At 41.1% G+C, this 15,299-nt stretch overlaps 1 protein-coding gene across 4 annotated transcripts in view; it reads left to right on the forward strand.

Moving 5' to 3' along the window:
• The window catches only part of TRAPPC9 (trafficking protein particle complex subunit 9), a 517,306-nt gene that overhangs the window by 395,106 nt on the left and 106,901 nt on the right, over nt 1-15,299 (forward strand). Inside the window, exon 22 of one of the 4 annotated variants that reach the window (XM_082045897.1) lies at nt 8,354-8,488. The exons of the other annotated variants lie outside the window; for them this stretch is intronic. Coding sequence (XP_081902023.1) covers nt 8,354-8,376 — 23 coding nt within the window. The 3' untranslated portion in view covers nt 8,377-8,488. Of the gene's footprint in view, nt 1-8,353; nt 8,489-15,299 lie in introns of those variants that run through there. 4 annotated transcript variants of the gene reach the window in all.

A 15,299-nucleotide genomic window follows, 5' to 3' on the forward strand; every position in this document is an offset into this window, starting at 1 on the left:
GCCATGATAGTCTAAGGATATAAATGAAGTAAAGTTTCTAAGAAGAGGTCATCTCTTCTATTACTTCTCTCTACAAACCCTTCATTTTCATTAATATGCATTCCTGATCGTTCTACTATAGAAAACGTAATCATGCACCAGAATGACTGTTCCCTTTGAGCTTTGTCACCACAGGCTTTACAATGTTATTTCGTTTTGCTTCTCATTTAAGAAATTACTCAAGTTCTGTTTCTAAAAGAGGTATGGAATGTTAATTAGGTCCATTAGGTCTATGCCAAGGCCATCAAATTAATTTTGCTTCTGTCCTGTGTAGATATGAATCTCAGTTTCCTGAATTGAAAAGGCTGTTACATTATATACAACTCGTTGTGCCCTGGAACTTCTCAATAATGCATTTATAGTACTTATCTGCCCCAAAGAAATATTTCTGCTCATTCAGGATAAGTTTAAAATTCCTGCTTTGCAGAAGAAAGCAGTCTCCTCTGTCTCCTTTTACTTCTGATTTGTGGCAAAGGTCTAACTGAAGTTAAACTGGAATAATAAACGTGTTCTTGTTTAAAGTATAGGACTTTTATGGGGGCTTCAGACTTCCTGGGCATTTTAAGTAAAATGAATAAAAAATTCTGCATTCTTTAGTTCTGATAAAAGTGCTTATTTTATGTGGAGTCCAGCATACAAACTGCATCTAAAATACTTTGTGAAGCTGAATGGTAACAGATGGGAGAATTTGTGTCCTTGGTGTGCTTGAAGGAGGCAGGACTTTGTATCATCGGTGTCAGGAGTCTATTCTGATCCCACCAGAGAAACAGATATGACATTAAAGCTACTAGAAGATATGACAGGTTTGCATCTAAGGCCCAGAAGGCTGACAGCCTCGAAGGACTGCCGAAGGAAAGCATTATTCATGCTAGCCAAAGACGGCACATTTAAAAACAAGTAACTTGCTGGGTAAATGGTTGTCATTTCAAGTTTCAACCATTATTGCAAATTTCCCTGCAAAGAAAAACCTGGAACAAGGGGCTGTAGTACATGTTATGAGGTAGGGAGGATTGACATTTGTCTCAGGACTCCTTTGGTTATATTTCTACAAGGGCTTTGGCTTGTGCTTCACATCTCCGCCTGCTTCACCTACATCTCATGAGTATCTCAAGTACTCATCCAGCAAGACCTGGACAGGCTGGAGAGTTGGGCAGGGAAAAATTTAATGAAATATAACAAGGGCAAGTGTAGAGTCTTACATCTGGGTAGGAACAACCCCAGGTTCCAGTGTAAGCTGGGGAATGACCTCTTGGAGAGCAGTGTAGGGGAAAGGGACCTGGGGGTCCTGGGGACAGCAGGGTGACCATGAGCCAGCACTGGGCCCTTGTGGCCAGGAAGGCCAATGGTACCTGGGGTGGATGAGAAGGGGGTGGTCAGTAGGTCAGAGAGGTTCTCCTGCCCCTCTGCTCTGCCCTGGGGAGACCACACCTGGAATATTGTGTCCAGTTGTGGCCCCTCAGTTCCAGCAGGACAGGGAACTGCTGGAGAGAGTCCAGCGCAGGGCAACCAAGATGCTGAAGGGAGTGGAGCATCTCCCGTGTGAGGAAAGGCTGAGGGAGCTGGGGCTCTGGAGCTGGAGAAGAGGAGACTGAGGGGTGACCTCATTCATGGTTACAGATATATAAAGGGTGAGTGTCAGGAGGATGGAGCCAGGCTCTTCTTGGTGACAACCAATGATAGGACAAGGGGCAATGAGTTCAAACTGGCACACAGGAGGTTCCACTTAAATTTGAGAAGAAACTTCTTCCTGGTGAGGGTGGCAGAGCCTGGCCCAGGCTGCCCAGGGAGGTTGTGGAGTCTCCTTCTGTGCAGACATTCCAACCCGCCTGGACGCCTTCCTGTGTAACCTCATCTGGGTGTTCCTGCTCCATGGGGGGATTGCACTGGATGAGCTTTCCAGGTCCCTTCCAACCCCTGACATTCTGGGATTCTGTGATTCTGTGACTCACCTAGGAAACCTAATTTTTTTATAAAAGTAACGTCAGTCGGAAAAGAGAGATTTAAAATCTTCCCAAAAATGATCATCCCCTGTCCCTGATTTGAGATTTACTAAGGGGAGATAAGCAGTAATTGCTTAATGACACTGGGGGTTCTTACAGTGTAATTAATGAATGACTGCAGATGCAGAGAAAACATCTGATAAAAGATACCCAAGACAGAAAGTATACTTACTTTAATGTCTCATTGCAAGGACTCTTTCTTCAAGTGAATATCCCTGGATTAATGTAATTGTCATGACAGTCACTTTTAAGTCTGTGTAGTTCTTCTGGAATTCCTTTTTCTTTTCTAATTGTCACCTTAGGAAGAAATTCTTTCAGTTACATTTTTTCACGGCCAAGTTGTAAACTCTAAGTTCAGCTTAAAGGAGGCTCATAAGGGAATGCAGTAAGAAGATGTGATTTTAAATGTGATGTCGGGAAATACAGTATAATGGGGATTTTTCTCTCAGATGGAGAAAAAGTAGAAGTCCTGGTCTGGAGCACAAAAAAAACAAGTTTCCATTTTTGATATTTCAAATGAGAAAGAGATTAAAAAATTCTGAGATGGAAGCACTTTAGTGAGCTCTGTACTATGGAGACAAGTTATCCAGTGGTAGGAGGTGGAAATAGGAGCTTGGCACAGGTGTCTTTTCTGGCCTTGAATAGGCCATTGAACTGTCTCTTGATTTCTTTCTTCATCAGCAAAATTTAATTAGGGATTGACATTTTAGTTCAGAATATTGTGATGAATCTAGGTAAGGAAATTTGAGTAGTTTTTCAAACATGTTTGCCAGTAAGCTGAATTTAACCATCCAGATAATCACAGCTGATATTAGTAGTACCTTAAATCAATTTTATTTTGTATGTTTTCCTTGAAGCAATCAAAACTAAAACAATGTACAATTTTATTTAATGTCTTTGAAGTTCTCCTTGGGGTCATATTGGGGTTTTCAGCCTGCAATATGCCCTGTTATTCTGCAAAAGAAATCTCAGTTCTTTTCCCCAAAAAGTTTACACGGTAAACAAAGTGGTAGAGTTGGCAATACGTACCTATTTTGATTTCATAGGTGTCTTTTTCCCACAACCTTCGATGTTAATTCCAAAAACAAATTTGTACAGTTTCTTTTGGGGGCTGCAGGGCTATGCAGCTGGGTTTTCCCAACAGCAGATGGATTTTCATTTCTTTGTTCCATTTAATTCGTTGTTCTTATTAACCTGATCCCTGAAGGTATGCAGCAGTCAAGAATGCACCATTCCTTATTGCTTTCCTTTCCCGACGGTAAAGTAACCAAATATATCTTCGCTAAAATTTGGATCAAGGAAAAGTTGAACATTACTGCTGAGAGACTTACTTGACATAGCTAGAGTTGTCTACTGGGCAGGTGACCAGAGATAGATAGATAGATGTCTTTAACTTTGTAAATGTTATGACGTTAGAAGCCTAAGATGAAATACCGCTGTGTCATGAGCTCAGTCAACATCCAAGAGATGAATGCATCCGTCATTGGCGTTGTGATTAAAAAGCATAAAGTGGAATAAATCCAATAAATTATTCCAGAAGTTTGTGAGGTTTTTTTGCATCTTTTTAATACGAAAACTTATGGTTTCATTGTGACAGGGGTTAAGAAATATCTCAGCGAACTACAGAGTAATAGATTCGCTACTTAAAAATTATGATCCATATCATAATGAATATATTGCAGAAATAAAGGAAATAAAGGAAGACAGCCAAATACATGACAAAAAGCCCTGAAAACATGCCCGATAATATATCCAAAACAGTACATGAATTATCAAAACTAGAGCATGAAAACTGAGCTGGCTCTAATGTAAGTAAATTGGGTGTTTGAGGTACTAGCAAGAACTTAGGTAAATTAATGCTCTGAGGCAAAACTCTGCTGCTCTGACACATCCATCTGTGTCCACGTTGCCTCCAGTAATTTCTATTTTGACTTTTTGCTGACAACGCTTGAAAGGAATACAGTCTACCCAGCAGAAATCTGGCTTTCCTGGATTGTACGAGCGCAATATAGAATTTTGCAAAATGTTTCCTAAAAGTTAGGTTTGATTGGAAGGAAAGAAATGCTTTTTCATCTTCATATCTTCTGAGATAAGCTAACAGACTGCGGATTCCTCCTATCTGTATTAATGCAAAGAACATGCAAAGGATTTTGGGCCTAGGACTGGAATTAAGCGTTGTTCCAGCTCTGCAGAAAGGATTTCCAGAGTGGAAATGAGAACAAGTGCAGCATGAATTAGATATTTGAAGGTGTTGGTCTCCAGGCAAATTGCTGTTTGGCAAATAGCAAATTTTCAGTGCAGACTCAATGGTCAAAATCAAGGCATTCGAGCCTTATAAAATAATATCCTTGTTAAAATGGAGGGTCAAGAGACACCAGTTAGGAACTGTATTCTGTGTGGGCATTGCTGCTAGAGGACTGTGCATGTATGCGTCTTAAAAGGTCTGGTGACTGAAATGTGTGGGGACAGAATGAGGAATAATTCTATCTCTTTAATGTGTGACTTTTAACGAAGTATACACCATGGTATTACTGTATTTGGCACTTATGCATTTTTACATATTCAAGGCATGGTTAAGCCATTAAGGGATCCTCATGACATGTCTGTGAATGAAGAATAATTGCTGATAAATTCACACTCTTTGGCTTAAAATCGTATGCCTTGATCTTTGCGAAATTGCCTGTCTCTCTGTTAATGAGTCAGTGTCAGACCGTGATTTTAACTTAGGTGTGTTTCCTACCCAGAATAGACTTATTTGAGCTGCATATATTGAGGAGCCATGAAAACCCAGTTGGCTTCAAGGAAAAAAAACAGAAAGAAAAAAAATCAATTAATTAATAAATAAATCCCAGGCAACAACACAGTATGTTCATTGCTACAAATGTCAATCCATTTAACAACAATGCTCTCTTTTTTCCCGTCTTGTTTTCTTTATCCTGGATACCCTCAGATCTTCTTTCTGTGTTGAATTCGTGGCTTCAAGTGGTGTGTCTGCTGCAGTGTGTTAATGATGTGAGAAGGAATCAGGGTGAAAGCTTACTAGGGCCATCTCCAGTGCAATTCTATTATTAATATTAATATTAATACTTCCTTTGTTAGTCAGGAGGCGTATTTGTTTAGTACTCTTCTTGAATGATTGAATTCCCCCCACAAATACTTTTTCTGGGGAAGGGCAGAGAGTCCTTCAGAGAGCCTGTGGCTTCTTGTCAATGTAGTTAGAAGTTCTGTTGCTAGGAAGCATGTAAAGAAAAATACGATATGGATAACATGAATACATACTGTAGTCCTCAAATAGCCCTTGTATCCATCTGTCACATGTCGCCATTTGTTTATGGAAATATCCTTTCCCAAATGTCAGTGTAGTTCATCCAAAACTTCACAAGTTTGCTGTGAGATTGTCATCTTTAGCTATGCAGATGAATCCAGATAACTCTAGTGCAAATAATAGGCTTTGACCTCAAGCAAAGCACTTTTATTGTTGAGTTGCTGCGTTTCTTCTTTAGCCTTCACTACCTTTGTTCAGTTATATGTGTAATTTATTCTTTCTTTAATTTTTTCTGTTATGGATTTCATAATTGCAATTGAAGCATTACACTGGGACAGGGCAAAGATTAATTTGATATTAATTCATTTTTAATTGCGGTTTTCTCCGAAGCTTGAGTTACACTCCTCCGTGTATTTAGAGTTGCTACATTGAACTAACATAAATATTAACCCACTTAAAGCTACATATTACTTTTACTCTTAGAAAAATCCTCTCTTCAGTTTAGGAAGACATTTCATCTCTGTTCACAGTGAAATTGCCACAAATGAGCAAGAATAGAGTTGTGCTGTTAATTCCGTGCATGCAGCATCGAATCATTATTCTTTAAGGCATTTATTTATTATCCTTTGAATAGGGAATCTATTTATGGATTTAGTGTTATCTGGACTAATGTTTGTCTAGGCAAGGGCTATATGCTGCCACTTGGGGTCACAGGAAAAGGTTAAATGCACTAGAAACAAGAATAGATAGGACGATCTGGAATAACAGTTGTCACCAGATGGTCCCACTGTCCAAATGCACTTTGCAACTCAAAATCCATTTCGGAATTTAAGTTTACAACGGGATCTCCATCTTTCTCACCAGGTACCATATGTAAAATAAAAAAATCTTGTGCTCACTGGATTAATGTTGTTATTGGCATGCTGTTAGGTTGATAATATGTGCCCATATTAGTGCTCCTTCTCAGAAAAGCTTCCACATGGAATGTTTCTACCCATTTGATTCTCATGGGAGAGATGTGCCCATTGTACATCACTTTCTTTCCTGGGAAGCTGTTGGGCCAGGACAGATAACAATGCTCACAGCAAATAAAAATGATACAAGTCATAACAGAGCAGAACTTACCTGATTCCTAAACTTGTCTGAAAAATTTAAAACAACAAAATGATAGCCTGTTATGATAAAAGCCTTTTTAATTTGTACAATCTCAGAGTTCTCTCACTGTAAAAGTATCTGTTTTGGGAAATGGTGTTATTTGCCTGTTGAACAAATCCGAGGATCACCAGGATTGCCAACCTTTTCATTCTCACGTTAGCAATCATGCTGCTCCTCATAAGAATAAAAATTCAAGTTAATAACTCTTTGTTCCAAGCACAGGTAGTGTTACCTCCTGAGGTTTGTCATCTCACTCAAATGAGATGGCTTTGAAGGAGCAGACTACACCTGTCAGGCCTTAGTCGTGTGAAAAGACACTAACTGCTGTGTCACATCGTGATCCTGATGTGCCTTCCCTGGGTTTGCTTTGTTTTCAGTAGCAATATTTCAGGGCCATTTATGAGAATTTTAGGTGCCTCTTGATGAGGAGCAAGAGCAGATAACACTTCAAAGGCCAAAGGGTGCTGTGATGGCTGGCAGCTCCACCAGGAATGGGGAAACATTGTCATGGTGAGGAACACAAGAGTGTTGAGCCAGGAGACAGTGTGTGAATTAGGATGGAGTCTGGAGACACTGCTCAGTGCCACTCACAGCCCAGTAAATCCATGGCCATGAGACTGCTCCAGAATCAAAGCAAGTAGCCGTGACATCAGGTCCGGGTTTGGATGGGGGAAGCAGAACACCAAATGCAGATGTAGCTGCTGCACAGCTACAGCTTGAAGTGAGCTCCAACCTTCTTATTGATTTCATCCCTTTCACCACCTTCTTTTTCTGCAAAGAATCATAGGATCATAGAATGATTTTGTTTGGAAAAGACCCTCAAGATCATCAAGTTCAATTGTTAGCCTAACACTGGCACAAAACCCCATACCCTTAAGAACCTCATCTTTTAGGCCCCTCCAGGGATGGTGACTCCACCACTGCCCTGGGCAGCCTGTTCCAATGCCTGACAACCCTTTCAATGAAGACATTTTTCCTCATATCCAAACTAAGCCTCCTCTGGCACAACTTGAGGCCGTTTCCTCTTGTCCTATCACTTGTTACTTGGGAGAAGAGACCAATCCTCTCCATGTTCCAACTTCCTTTCATGCAGTTGTAGACAGTGATAAGATCTCCCCTCAGCTTCCTGTTCTTCAGGCTGAACATCCGCAGTTCCCTCAACCACTCCTCGTCATATTTGTCCTCCAGACCCGTCACCAGCTCCGTTCCCTTCTCTGAACTTGCTCCCGCACCTCAAGGGCTTTCTTGTGGTGAAGAACAGTATCTCGCAGCATCCCAGCAATGCCATACCCCTGCCTGCGCACATTCATTTGCCAAGTGTGTAGTGCACAGTGGAGCATTGAAGATCATGGCATTAAAGAGAAGGACTTACAGGAACTGTCCAGAGACAGATTTACAGGAACTTCAGACAGGTCATTTTAACGGATTCATGACATTATTTAGCTATTCTGAAGAATCTTAGAAATGCATCTATTCCCCAGCAACTTAGGGCCCATTTATTAAGGTGTCGTTCAAGTGGAGTATTCTTGCTTGTAAAGTGTCACCTAAGCATGACCCTGCATACGATGTTTCCTACTTGGTGACAGTGATGAAGCTTTCTGATGTTGTTACACATTTGAATATCTACTAAGCTTTTATGTAAGGACCAGTGTAATTCCCATAAGTTTCCGGGGTTTTATGTGCTGTTTTCGGTACTGGCAACTTAAGTGGTTTTATGGGTAGTTTGTGCTGCCACTACAACATTATATCATTTGGAAAGATTTTGGTGAATCTCTGCCCAGTGCTATGTCCTTCTTTTACATAAAACCTTTTCTTGGTGAAGATTAAGATATTATGAAGGAATCTACAATTTCCACATTTATTTAAAATGTTCATATATTTATTTATTGATCAGGTAATCAATCAGAAGAGGTATGAAGATATCATCTCAGTGAACTTTCCCTTCCACCACATGGTAATATATAGCATTGCGGAGCTGCCTTGCCAGCAAATTTTACTGTGACTTGCTAATTTTTAATAAGGCAAATGGGAATTACTGTGGTTTTAAACTGCTTTTGGGACTGGTTTACACTTACGCTTTGAAAAAGAGAAGTTAAATAGATAAGGATAAGATAAAACTATTAGTAAAACTGTAAATCAAAAATTTGTACAGCAAGTGCTGCTAGCATGCCCAACAATTATTGATGTAGATACCAGTGCTTAGCCTATTTTAAACTTCTTGATGTTTGTTGTATTTAGGTGTCAGCAATGAGTTGTTTTTTCATGTTTCATATTAACAACAAAGCCGAAGCTTTGCCCAAAGTTTCTATGAATCATAGAATAATAGAATAAGAGAATTATTTTGGTTGTAAAAGACCTTTAAGATCATCAAGTCCAACTGTTTATGTAATGATACCAAGTCCACCACTAAAACACGTCCCTCATCTACATGTCTTTTAAACTGCCTCAGGGATGGTGACTCCACCACTGCCCTGGGCAGCCTGTTCCAATGCCTGACAACCCTTTCCGGAAAGAATTTTTTCCTAATATCCAATCTCAACCTCCCTGGGAGCCATTTCCTCTCATCCTGTCACTTGTTCCTTGGGAGAAGAGACCAACCCCCTCCATGCTCCAAGCTCCTTTCAGACAGTTCAGAGATCAGAAGGTCTCCCCTCAGCTCCTGTTCTCCAGCTGAACCCCCCAGGTCCCTCAGCCGCTCCCATCACACTTGTGCTCCAGCCCCTTCCCCAGCTCCGTTCCCTTCTCTCAACTCGCTCCAGCACCTCAAGGGCTTTCTCATAATGAGGGGCCCAAAACTGACCCCAGGATTTGAGGTTTGGTCTCACCAGTGTCCAGGCCAGGGGGACGATCACTGCCCTGGGCCTGCTGGCCACACTATTCCTGACACAAGCCAGGATGCTGGTGGCCTTTTGGCCACCTGGGCACACACTGGCTCATGTTCAGCCACTGTCACCAACACCCCCAGGTCCTTTTCCCCCAGGCACTTTCCAGCCGCTCTTCCCCGAGCCTGTAGCGCTGCCTGGGGTTGTTGTGACCCAAGTGCAGGACCCGGCACTTGGCCTTGTTGAACCTCAGACAATTGGCCTCAGCCCATCGATCCAGCCCATCCAGATCCCTCTGTATGGCCTTCCTGCCCTCCAGCAGATCAACACTCCCACCCAATTTGGTGTCATCTGCAAACTTAATAAGGGTGCACTCAATCCCCTCATCCAGATCATTGACAAGGAGATTAAACAGAACTGGCTCCAATACTGAGCCTTGGGAACACCACTCGTGACCGGCTGCCAACTGGATTTGACTCCATTCACCACAAATCTTTGGGCCCGGGTCTCCAGGTGTTTTTTTTACGCAGTGAAGAGAACACCCACCCAGGCCACAAGCAACCAGTTTCCCCAGGAGATGCTTTGAGAAACAGGGTCAAAGGCTTTACGGAAGTCTAGGTACACAACATCCACAGCCTTCCCCTCATCCATTAGGAGGTCATCCTGTCATAGAGAAGATCAGGTCGGTCAAGCAGGACATAAACACATGCTGACTGGGCCTGATCACCGGATTATCCTGCATGTGCCATGTGTTGACACTTGGGATGATCTTCTCCAGCACTGAGGTCAGACTGACACACCTGTGATCCCTTGGAATGAGCTCAGGGGTCTGTTTCTCTGGTAGCTGTGCAAAGAGATCCAAAACAGGAATATAAATGTAAAGGATTTTAGGAAGTACCATTTGGGTCTGCTAATTTGACTCCTTGTGCTTGCACCATGAGTGCCAAAGTGTTTTTTTACATTTCTTTTTCTGTTTTTGTGTGTTTTGTGGGTTTTGTTGTTGTTGTTTTCCATGCTACTTGCTATGGATTTTCTCTCAATGAGGTTTTGAGGGTTTGATATATGAAAGGATCTCGTCTCCAAAATCCGTATAATCCATATTATTTGCTATATGCCTTGAACCTTCTTTGTGGTCATGTGTCCTCATTCTGGAAAGATGACAGAAAGGTTTCTGTGAAGAATTGGGTGATAAATCAGGATTGTACTGACTGTAAGGTAATTGCAATCCTGAATTTGCTCAAGTGTTCAACTTTTTATACTACTTTATTCTAAACTTAGAGGTGATCTGAATGTTGTTTTTTCAGCAACCAAGATGAGTGGAAATACTTATTATGTAGGTGGCTGGCTACGGGGTTTTATCATATCTCTAAAATAGAAACAATATTCCTTTTCATTTGTGTGGAGACTTTTGCCTGAGGATGTTAATGCAGCTTTATAACTTTCTTGGGAAGGAGAAGAATATTATTAAATCTAGTCTGCCAATAGAGTAGATTTAGTCACACTCCAGCAGATAGTGTATACTCCAGTGGGGAGCAGAACCATGTTCCCACAGTCTCTTGAGTTTAGAGCTTATATTGGACAAAGTCACGTGCTCTTGGTGTCAGATACATATGTATTTGTAGATAAATAAGTCCTTTGAAATGTTCATTCTGTCTGGTCAGTGTGGTCCATCAAATCACAGCAAACTACTTGGAGATCATCAGGATCAAACTGGGATTATTGTACCTGAGCCTATGCCATCCTAAGAGCAATTATCTGTATTTTATGGAGTTATGAAATCTGACTTAAATCAGGGGATGTCTTTTGTATGGTATGAATAAAAAGAAAACAGCATAACATTTCCGAGACCTCCCTTTGAAACTCTGGGAAACCAGTAAGAGTTGCCTCATTCAGGAATCAAAAGCTCATGACAATCCCTTTACCTAAGGAATACGCAGGCTCTGTTATGAAGTTTTAAAAGTCATAATATGGGTTTATCTTTATTAATTATGACACAGAGATTAGCATCCTCAACTGGCTGATGCTGTGGGTAGTTCCCTTTCTGAAATGTGTTTCTTTTTCTCGCTTTGAAATTTTGATGGAAAATGGAGTCTTAGCTTTGTCTCCATAGATCTTCCCTGCGGTCTAGTAACTACTATATCTAGTAACTATCGTTGACCGTGTGAAGCATATGATGACCACAAACTATTTAAGGCATTTACTGAAGGCATTAATGAAAGAAGATGTGCAATTTTATTCTGTCAGTAATTGGCTGAACTTTTTCAGGGCTGAAGGGAGTGGAGCATCTCCCGTGTGAGGAAAGGCTGAGGGAGCTGGGGCTCTGGAGCTTGGAGAAGAGGAGACTGAGGGGTGACCTCATTCATGGTTACAGATATATAAAGGGTGAGTGTCAGGAGGATGGAGCCAGGCTCTTCTCAGTGACACCCAATGATAGGACAAGGGGTAATGGGTGCAAACTGGAACACAAGAGGTTCCACTTAAATTTGAGAAGAAACTTCTTCCTGGTGAGGGTGGCAGAGCCTGGCCCAGGCTGCCCAGGGAGGTTGTGGAGTCTCCTTCTGTGCAGACATTCCAACCCGCCTGGACACCTTCCTGTGTAACCTCATCTGGGTGTTCCTGCTCCATGGGGGGATTGCACTGGATGAGCTTTCCAGGTCCCTTCCAACCCCTGACATTCTGTGATTCTGTGACATGGAAAATGAAGTGACGGGGTGTAAGACGAGGCTGCAGAGCGTGGTGGGAGAGGTGGTGTTGGAACAAGGCAGGTTCAGCCATACCATGAATTATCCCTGTGCTTCGGAGCACTTGGCTGTGTGCTCACTCCATTAGACCAGCTAAAAAATGCCCCCCTCATCTTCTCAACTTCTTCTGCTTTCTGGAAAATTCACACAAGCCGTACCTGCCTTAGAAACGCCTTGTTATTGGCAGGCAGGATTTATAAATAGGCGTGTTTATGTGGCAGTTGATTAAAAAAAATATTATCCAAATAGCAAACTTTCTGTGTGGCGGATTCTACGTGCTCGTCTAAGGAATCAATACTCTTTTTGATTTTCACAGTATGGATTCAACCTATATGTGCTGAGAGAAGCAGGAACGCGCTTTTCTAAAGGAAACAAAATGATTCTTTCAGTTGTTTATGTAGAGTATTTTATTTGCAGATGAAGAATATCATGTGTAAGTGTAATGGATCTGTCAGTTGCAAATGATTTCTATGTATATAAAAAGAGATCAAAGATATAACCTTCCTAAAATAGACCTCCTTATGTAATCATTATAAAGTACTACCACGGGGAAGATAAATAGAGACTCATCATGGCGATAATATACTAGAAAGTTGAGTTCAAGCCTAATAAGGCAAGTGTTTTGCTATTATGGATGTTCATATATTTTAATTATTTATAAGCATACTATCAAGAACAAGACAGGGACTTTATAGATAAAAACATTAGAAAGCCAGTATCTTTTCCCTTTCTCTTTCTTAAAGGTTTTGACCACTATAATTTTGTGCAAAATGGTTCTTGTAGACTATCTGATGTCTGTTCAAAGTGGGAAGGAAATGAGAATAATATTACAGAGGTTTGAAGTGAAAGGAACCAATAAATTAATTGAAAGCATGAAGCATCATTTCAGTTGCTTTGGCTCGGGAAATAAGATATGTGCTTTCAGGCTGTGTTTTATGAGCAGTTTTATAAAACCCATGTATAGTTTCAGCAGAGATGGAGAAATCAGAGTTAGGATCCCAGAAGCATTTATGCAGAAACCTTAGCTTGGATGTGTAGAAGCAGAAAATCAGTGCTCTTTGTACATGTTTCCAGGGCTCCTCTCTTCTCTTCTTTCTCTTCTCTTCTCTTCTCTTCTCTTCTCTTCTCTTCTCTTCTCTTCTCTTCTCTTCTCTTCTCTTCTCTTCTCTTCTCTTCTCTTCTCTTCTCTTCTCTTCTCTTCTCTCTTCTCCTCTCTTCTCTTCTCTTCTCTTCTCTTCTCTTCTCTTCTCTTCTCTTCTCTTCTCTTCTCTTCTCTTCTCTTCTCTTCTCTTCTCTTCTTCTCTTCTCTTCTTTCTTCCCTCTCCTCTCCTCTCCTCTCCTCTCCTCTCCTCTCCTCTCCTCTCCTCTCCTCTCCTCTCCTCTCCTCTCCTCTCCTCTCCTCTCCTCTCCTCTCCTCTCCTCTCCTCTCCTCTCCTCTCCTCTCCTCTCTCTCCTCTCTCTTCCCTTCCCTTCCCTTCCCTTCCCTACCTTCCCTTCCCTTCCCTTCCCTTCCCTTCCCTTCCCTTCCCTTCCCTTCCCTTCCCTTCCCTTCCCTTCCCTTCCCTTCCCTTCCCTTCCCTTCCCTTCCCTTCCCTTCCCTCCCTTCCCTTCCCTTCCCTTCCCTTCCCTTCCCTTCCCTTCCCTTCCCTTCATTTTTTTTTTCCTTTTCTCCTTTTTTTTTTGTTTTTTCCTTTTCTCCTTTTTTTTCCTTTTTTCCTTTTTTTTCCCAGTAGTCATTTAATTATTATTTGGCCAAGCTGCTCCTACTGCAGTATCTTTCATACTAATTTGGGCACCCCAGCTTTTGAATAATTAATGTTGACCATTCTCAGAAATCTGGTTGAACCTCTCGAGCCCCGAGATGTGTTGAAATGTATGAGCTGCCATTGATGTGAAGCCCATTATGCAGAAAAGGAATAAAGTGTGTTTGGACTGGGCTGATATATGTATTCCATCAGAAACCTGACAGCCTTCCTGTGTTCTCCAGCTGTAAACCTGTGTCTGAGCTACTGTCTTTTTTTCCTCTGGGGGCTCTGGTGTTGCTGCTTTCAAGGTTTTTTGTCTCCCCTAGAACATATTTTTGATATTATTCCCCCTTGGTGTTACTCTAATTCTGATCACTCTATATTCAGACCTTTATTTTAACCTTTTCCATCTTGACAATATTGGCAATACTTACTTCAATTACATATACGAAACCATTTCCTTTTAACTAAATCCAGGTCCAGTATTTGCCTCACAGCTCTAGCTTTTATTGCTCAACCCACTGCCATCTACCATTATGACTTATCCGTTATCTGAGCAATTTTTATTTCTAAATAAAAAACTGAATTAATTTTTCATCTCAAGTTCAGTAACACACAGCAGGGAGTGCTTTCCTGGAGTTTAGACAGGCACTTAGATGCACCATGTCCTCCTCATTCACTAATTTGTGTAGGTTGATCAAAAATTACTTTCTGCATGAAATTAAATATCCTGGGAGGGAGGATGTTTTGAATGTTGTGTGGCAAGAAATGTTCATACAGAAATTAATATTCAGTGCAGAATAGGAGTTGGCTGTTAATTTTCACAAGTGTTTTATGATGGCAGTAGTACTTTAATACAGAAAGCACTTCATTGCTATAGAAAATAGATAACTCTATTATCTGTAAACAACAATAGGAACTATACATCAAGTTGTTTATGTAGCCATCCCATTTTTAAGATTTAGTGAGGCTTACTTTTAATTTTAGTTTCTACCAAACATTCCTAATTTATCGCTTCAATGTCTCTCAGTTTATTGCAGTGTCGAGCTGAGCATGGTCCCCCCTCTGTAAATACACATTAATGTATCGTCTGTTAGTGCGAAACTCAAAAGTAATATTTAGGCAATAAACTTGCGTAAAATTTGGTTGTTGTCTCCTCTAGTTTGTTCTGCCTTCTCATTAGCAGACCTGCTTGACAATAGATAGTGAATCAAATAGAAACATAAATCTGGTTTACCAGCTCGGGTGGTCCTTAAAACCCACAACAGGACCAGGCTCTGAGCAAAGATGAACATACCTGAAAGCAGGTGTTACTTTCCAAGAGACAAAATGTCTTCATAACCCTCTCACAGTCCCCCTGTCCCCCTGAAGATGAACACGCACATCTCTGCCATCTTTATTAATTCAAATAAAGGTCTATTCCTGTGGAATGTTTATGAATTCTTACCGAGACATTGGCTTTACTCAGACCTTGGAGAAATGAGCTTAAGATATTTATATGAATTTCTCTTTTGATTTTACTGCATCTAAAA

This window comes from Streptopelia decaocto (genome assembly GCF_964273445.1).
Source record: "Streptopelia decaocto genome assembly, chromosome: 2".
Lineage (NCBI taxonomy): Eukaryota > Metazoa > Chordata > Aves > Columbiformes > Columbidae > Streptopelia > Streptopelia decaocto.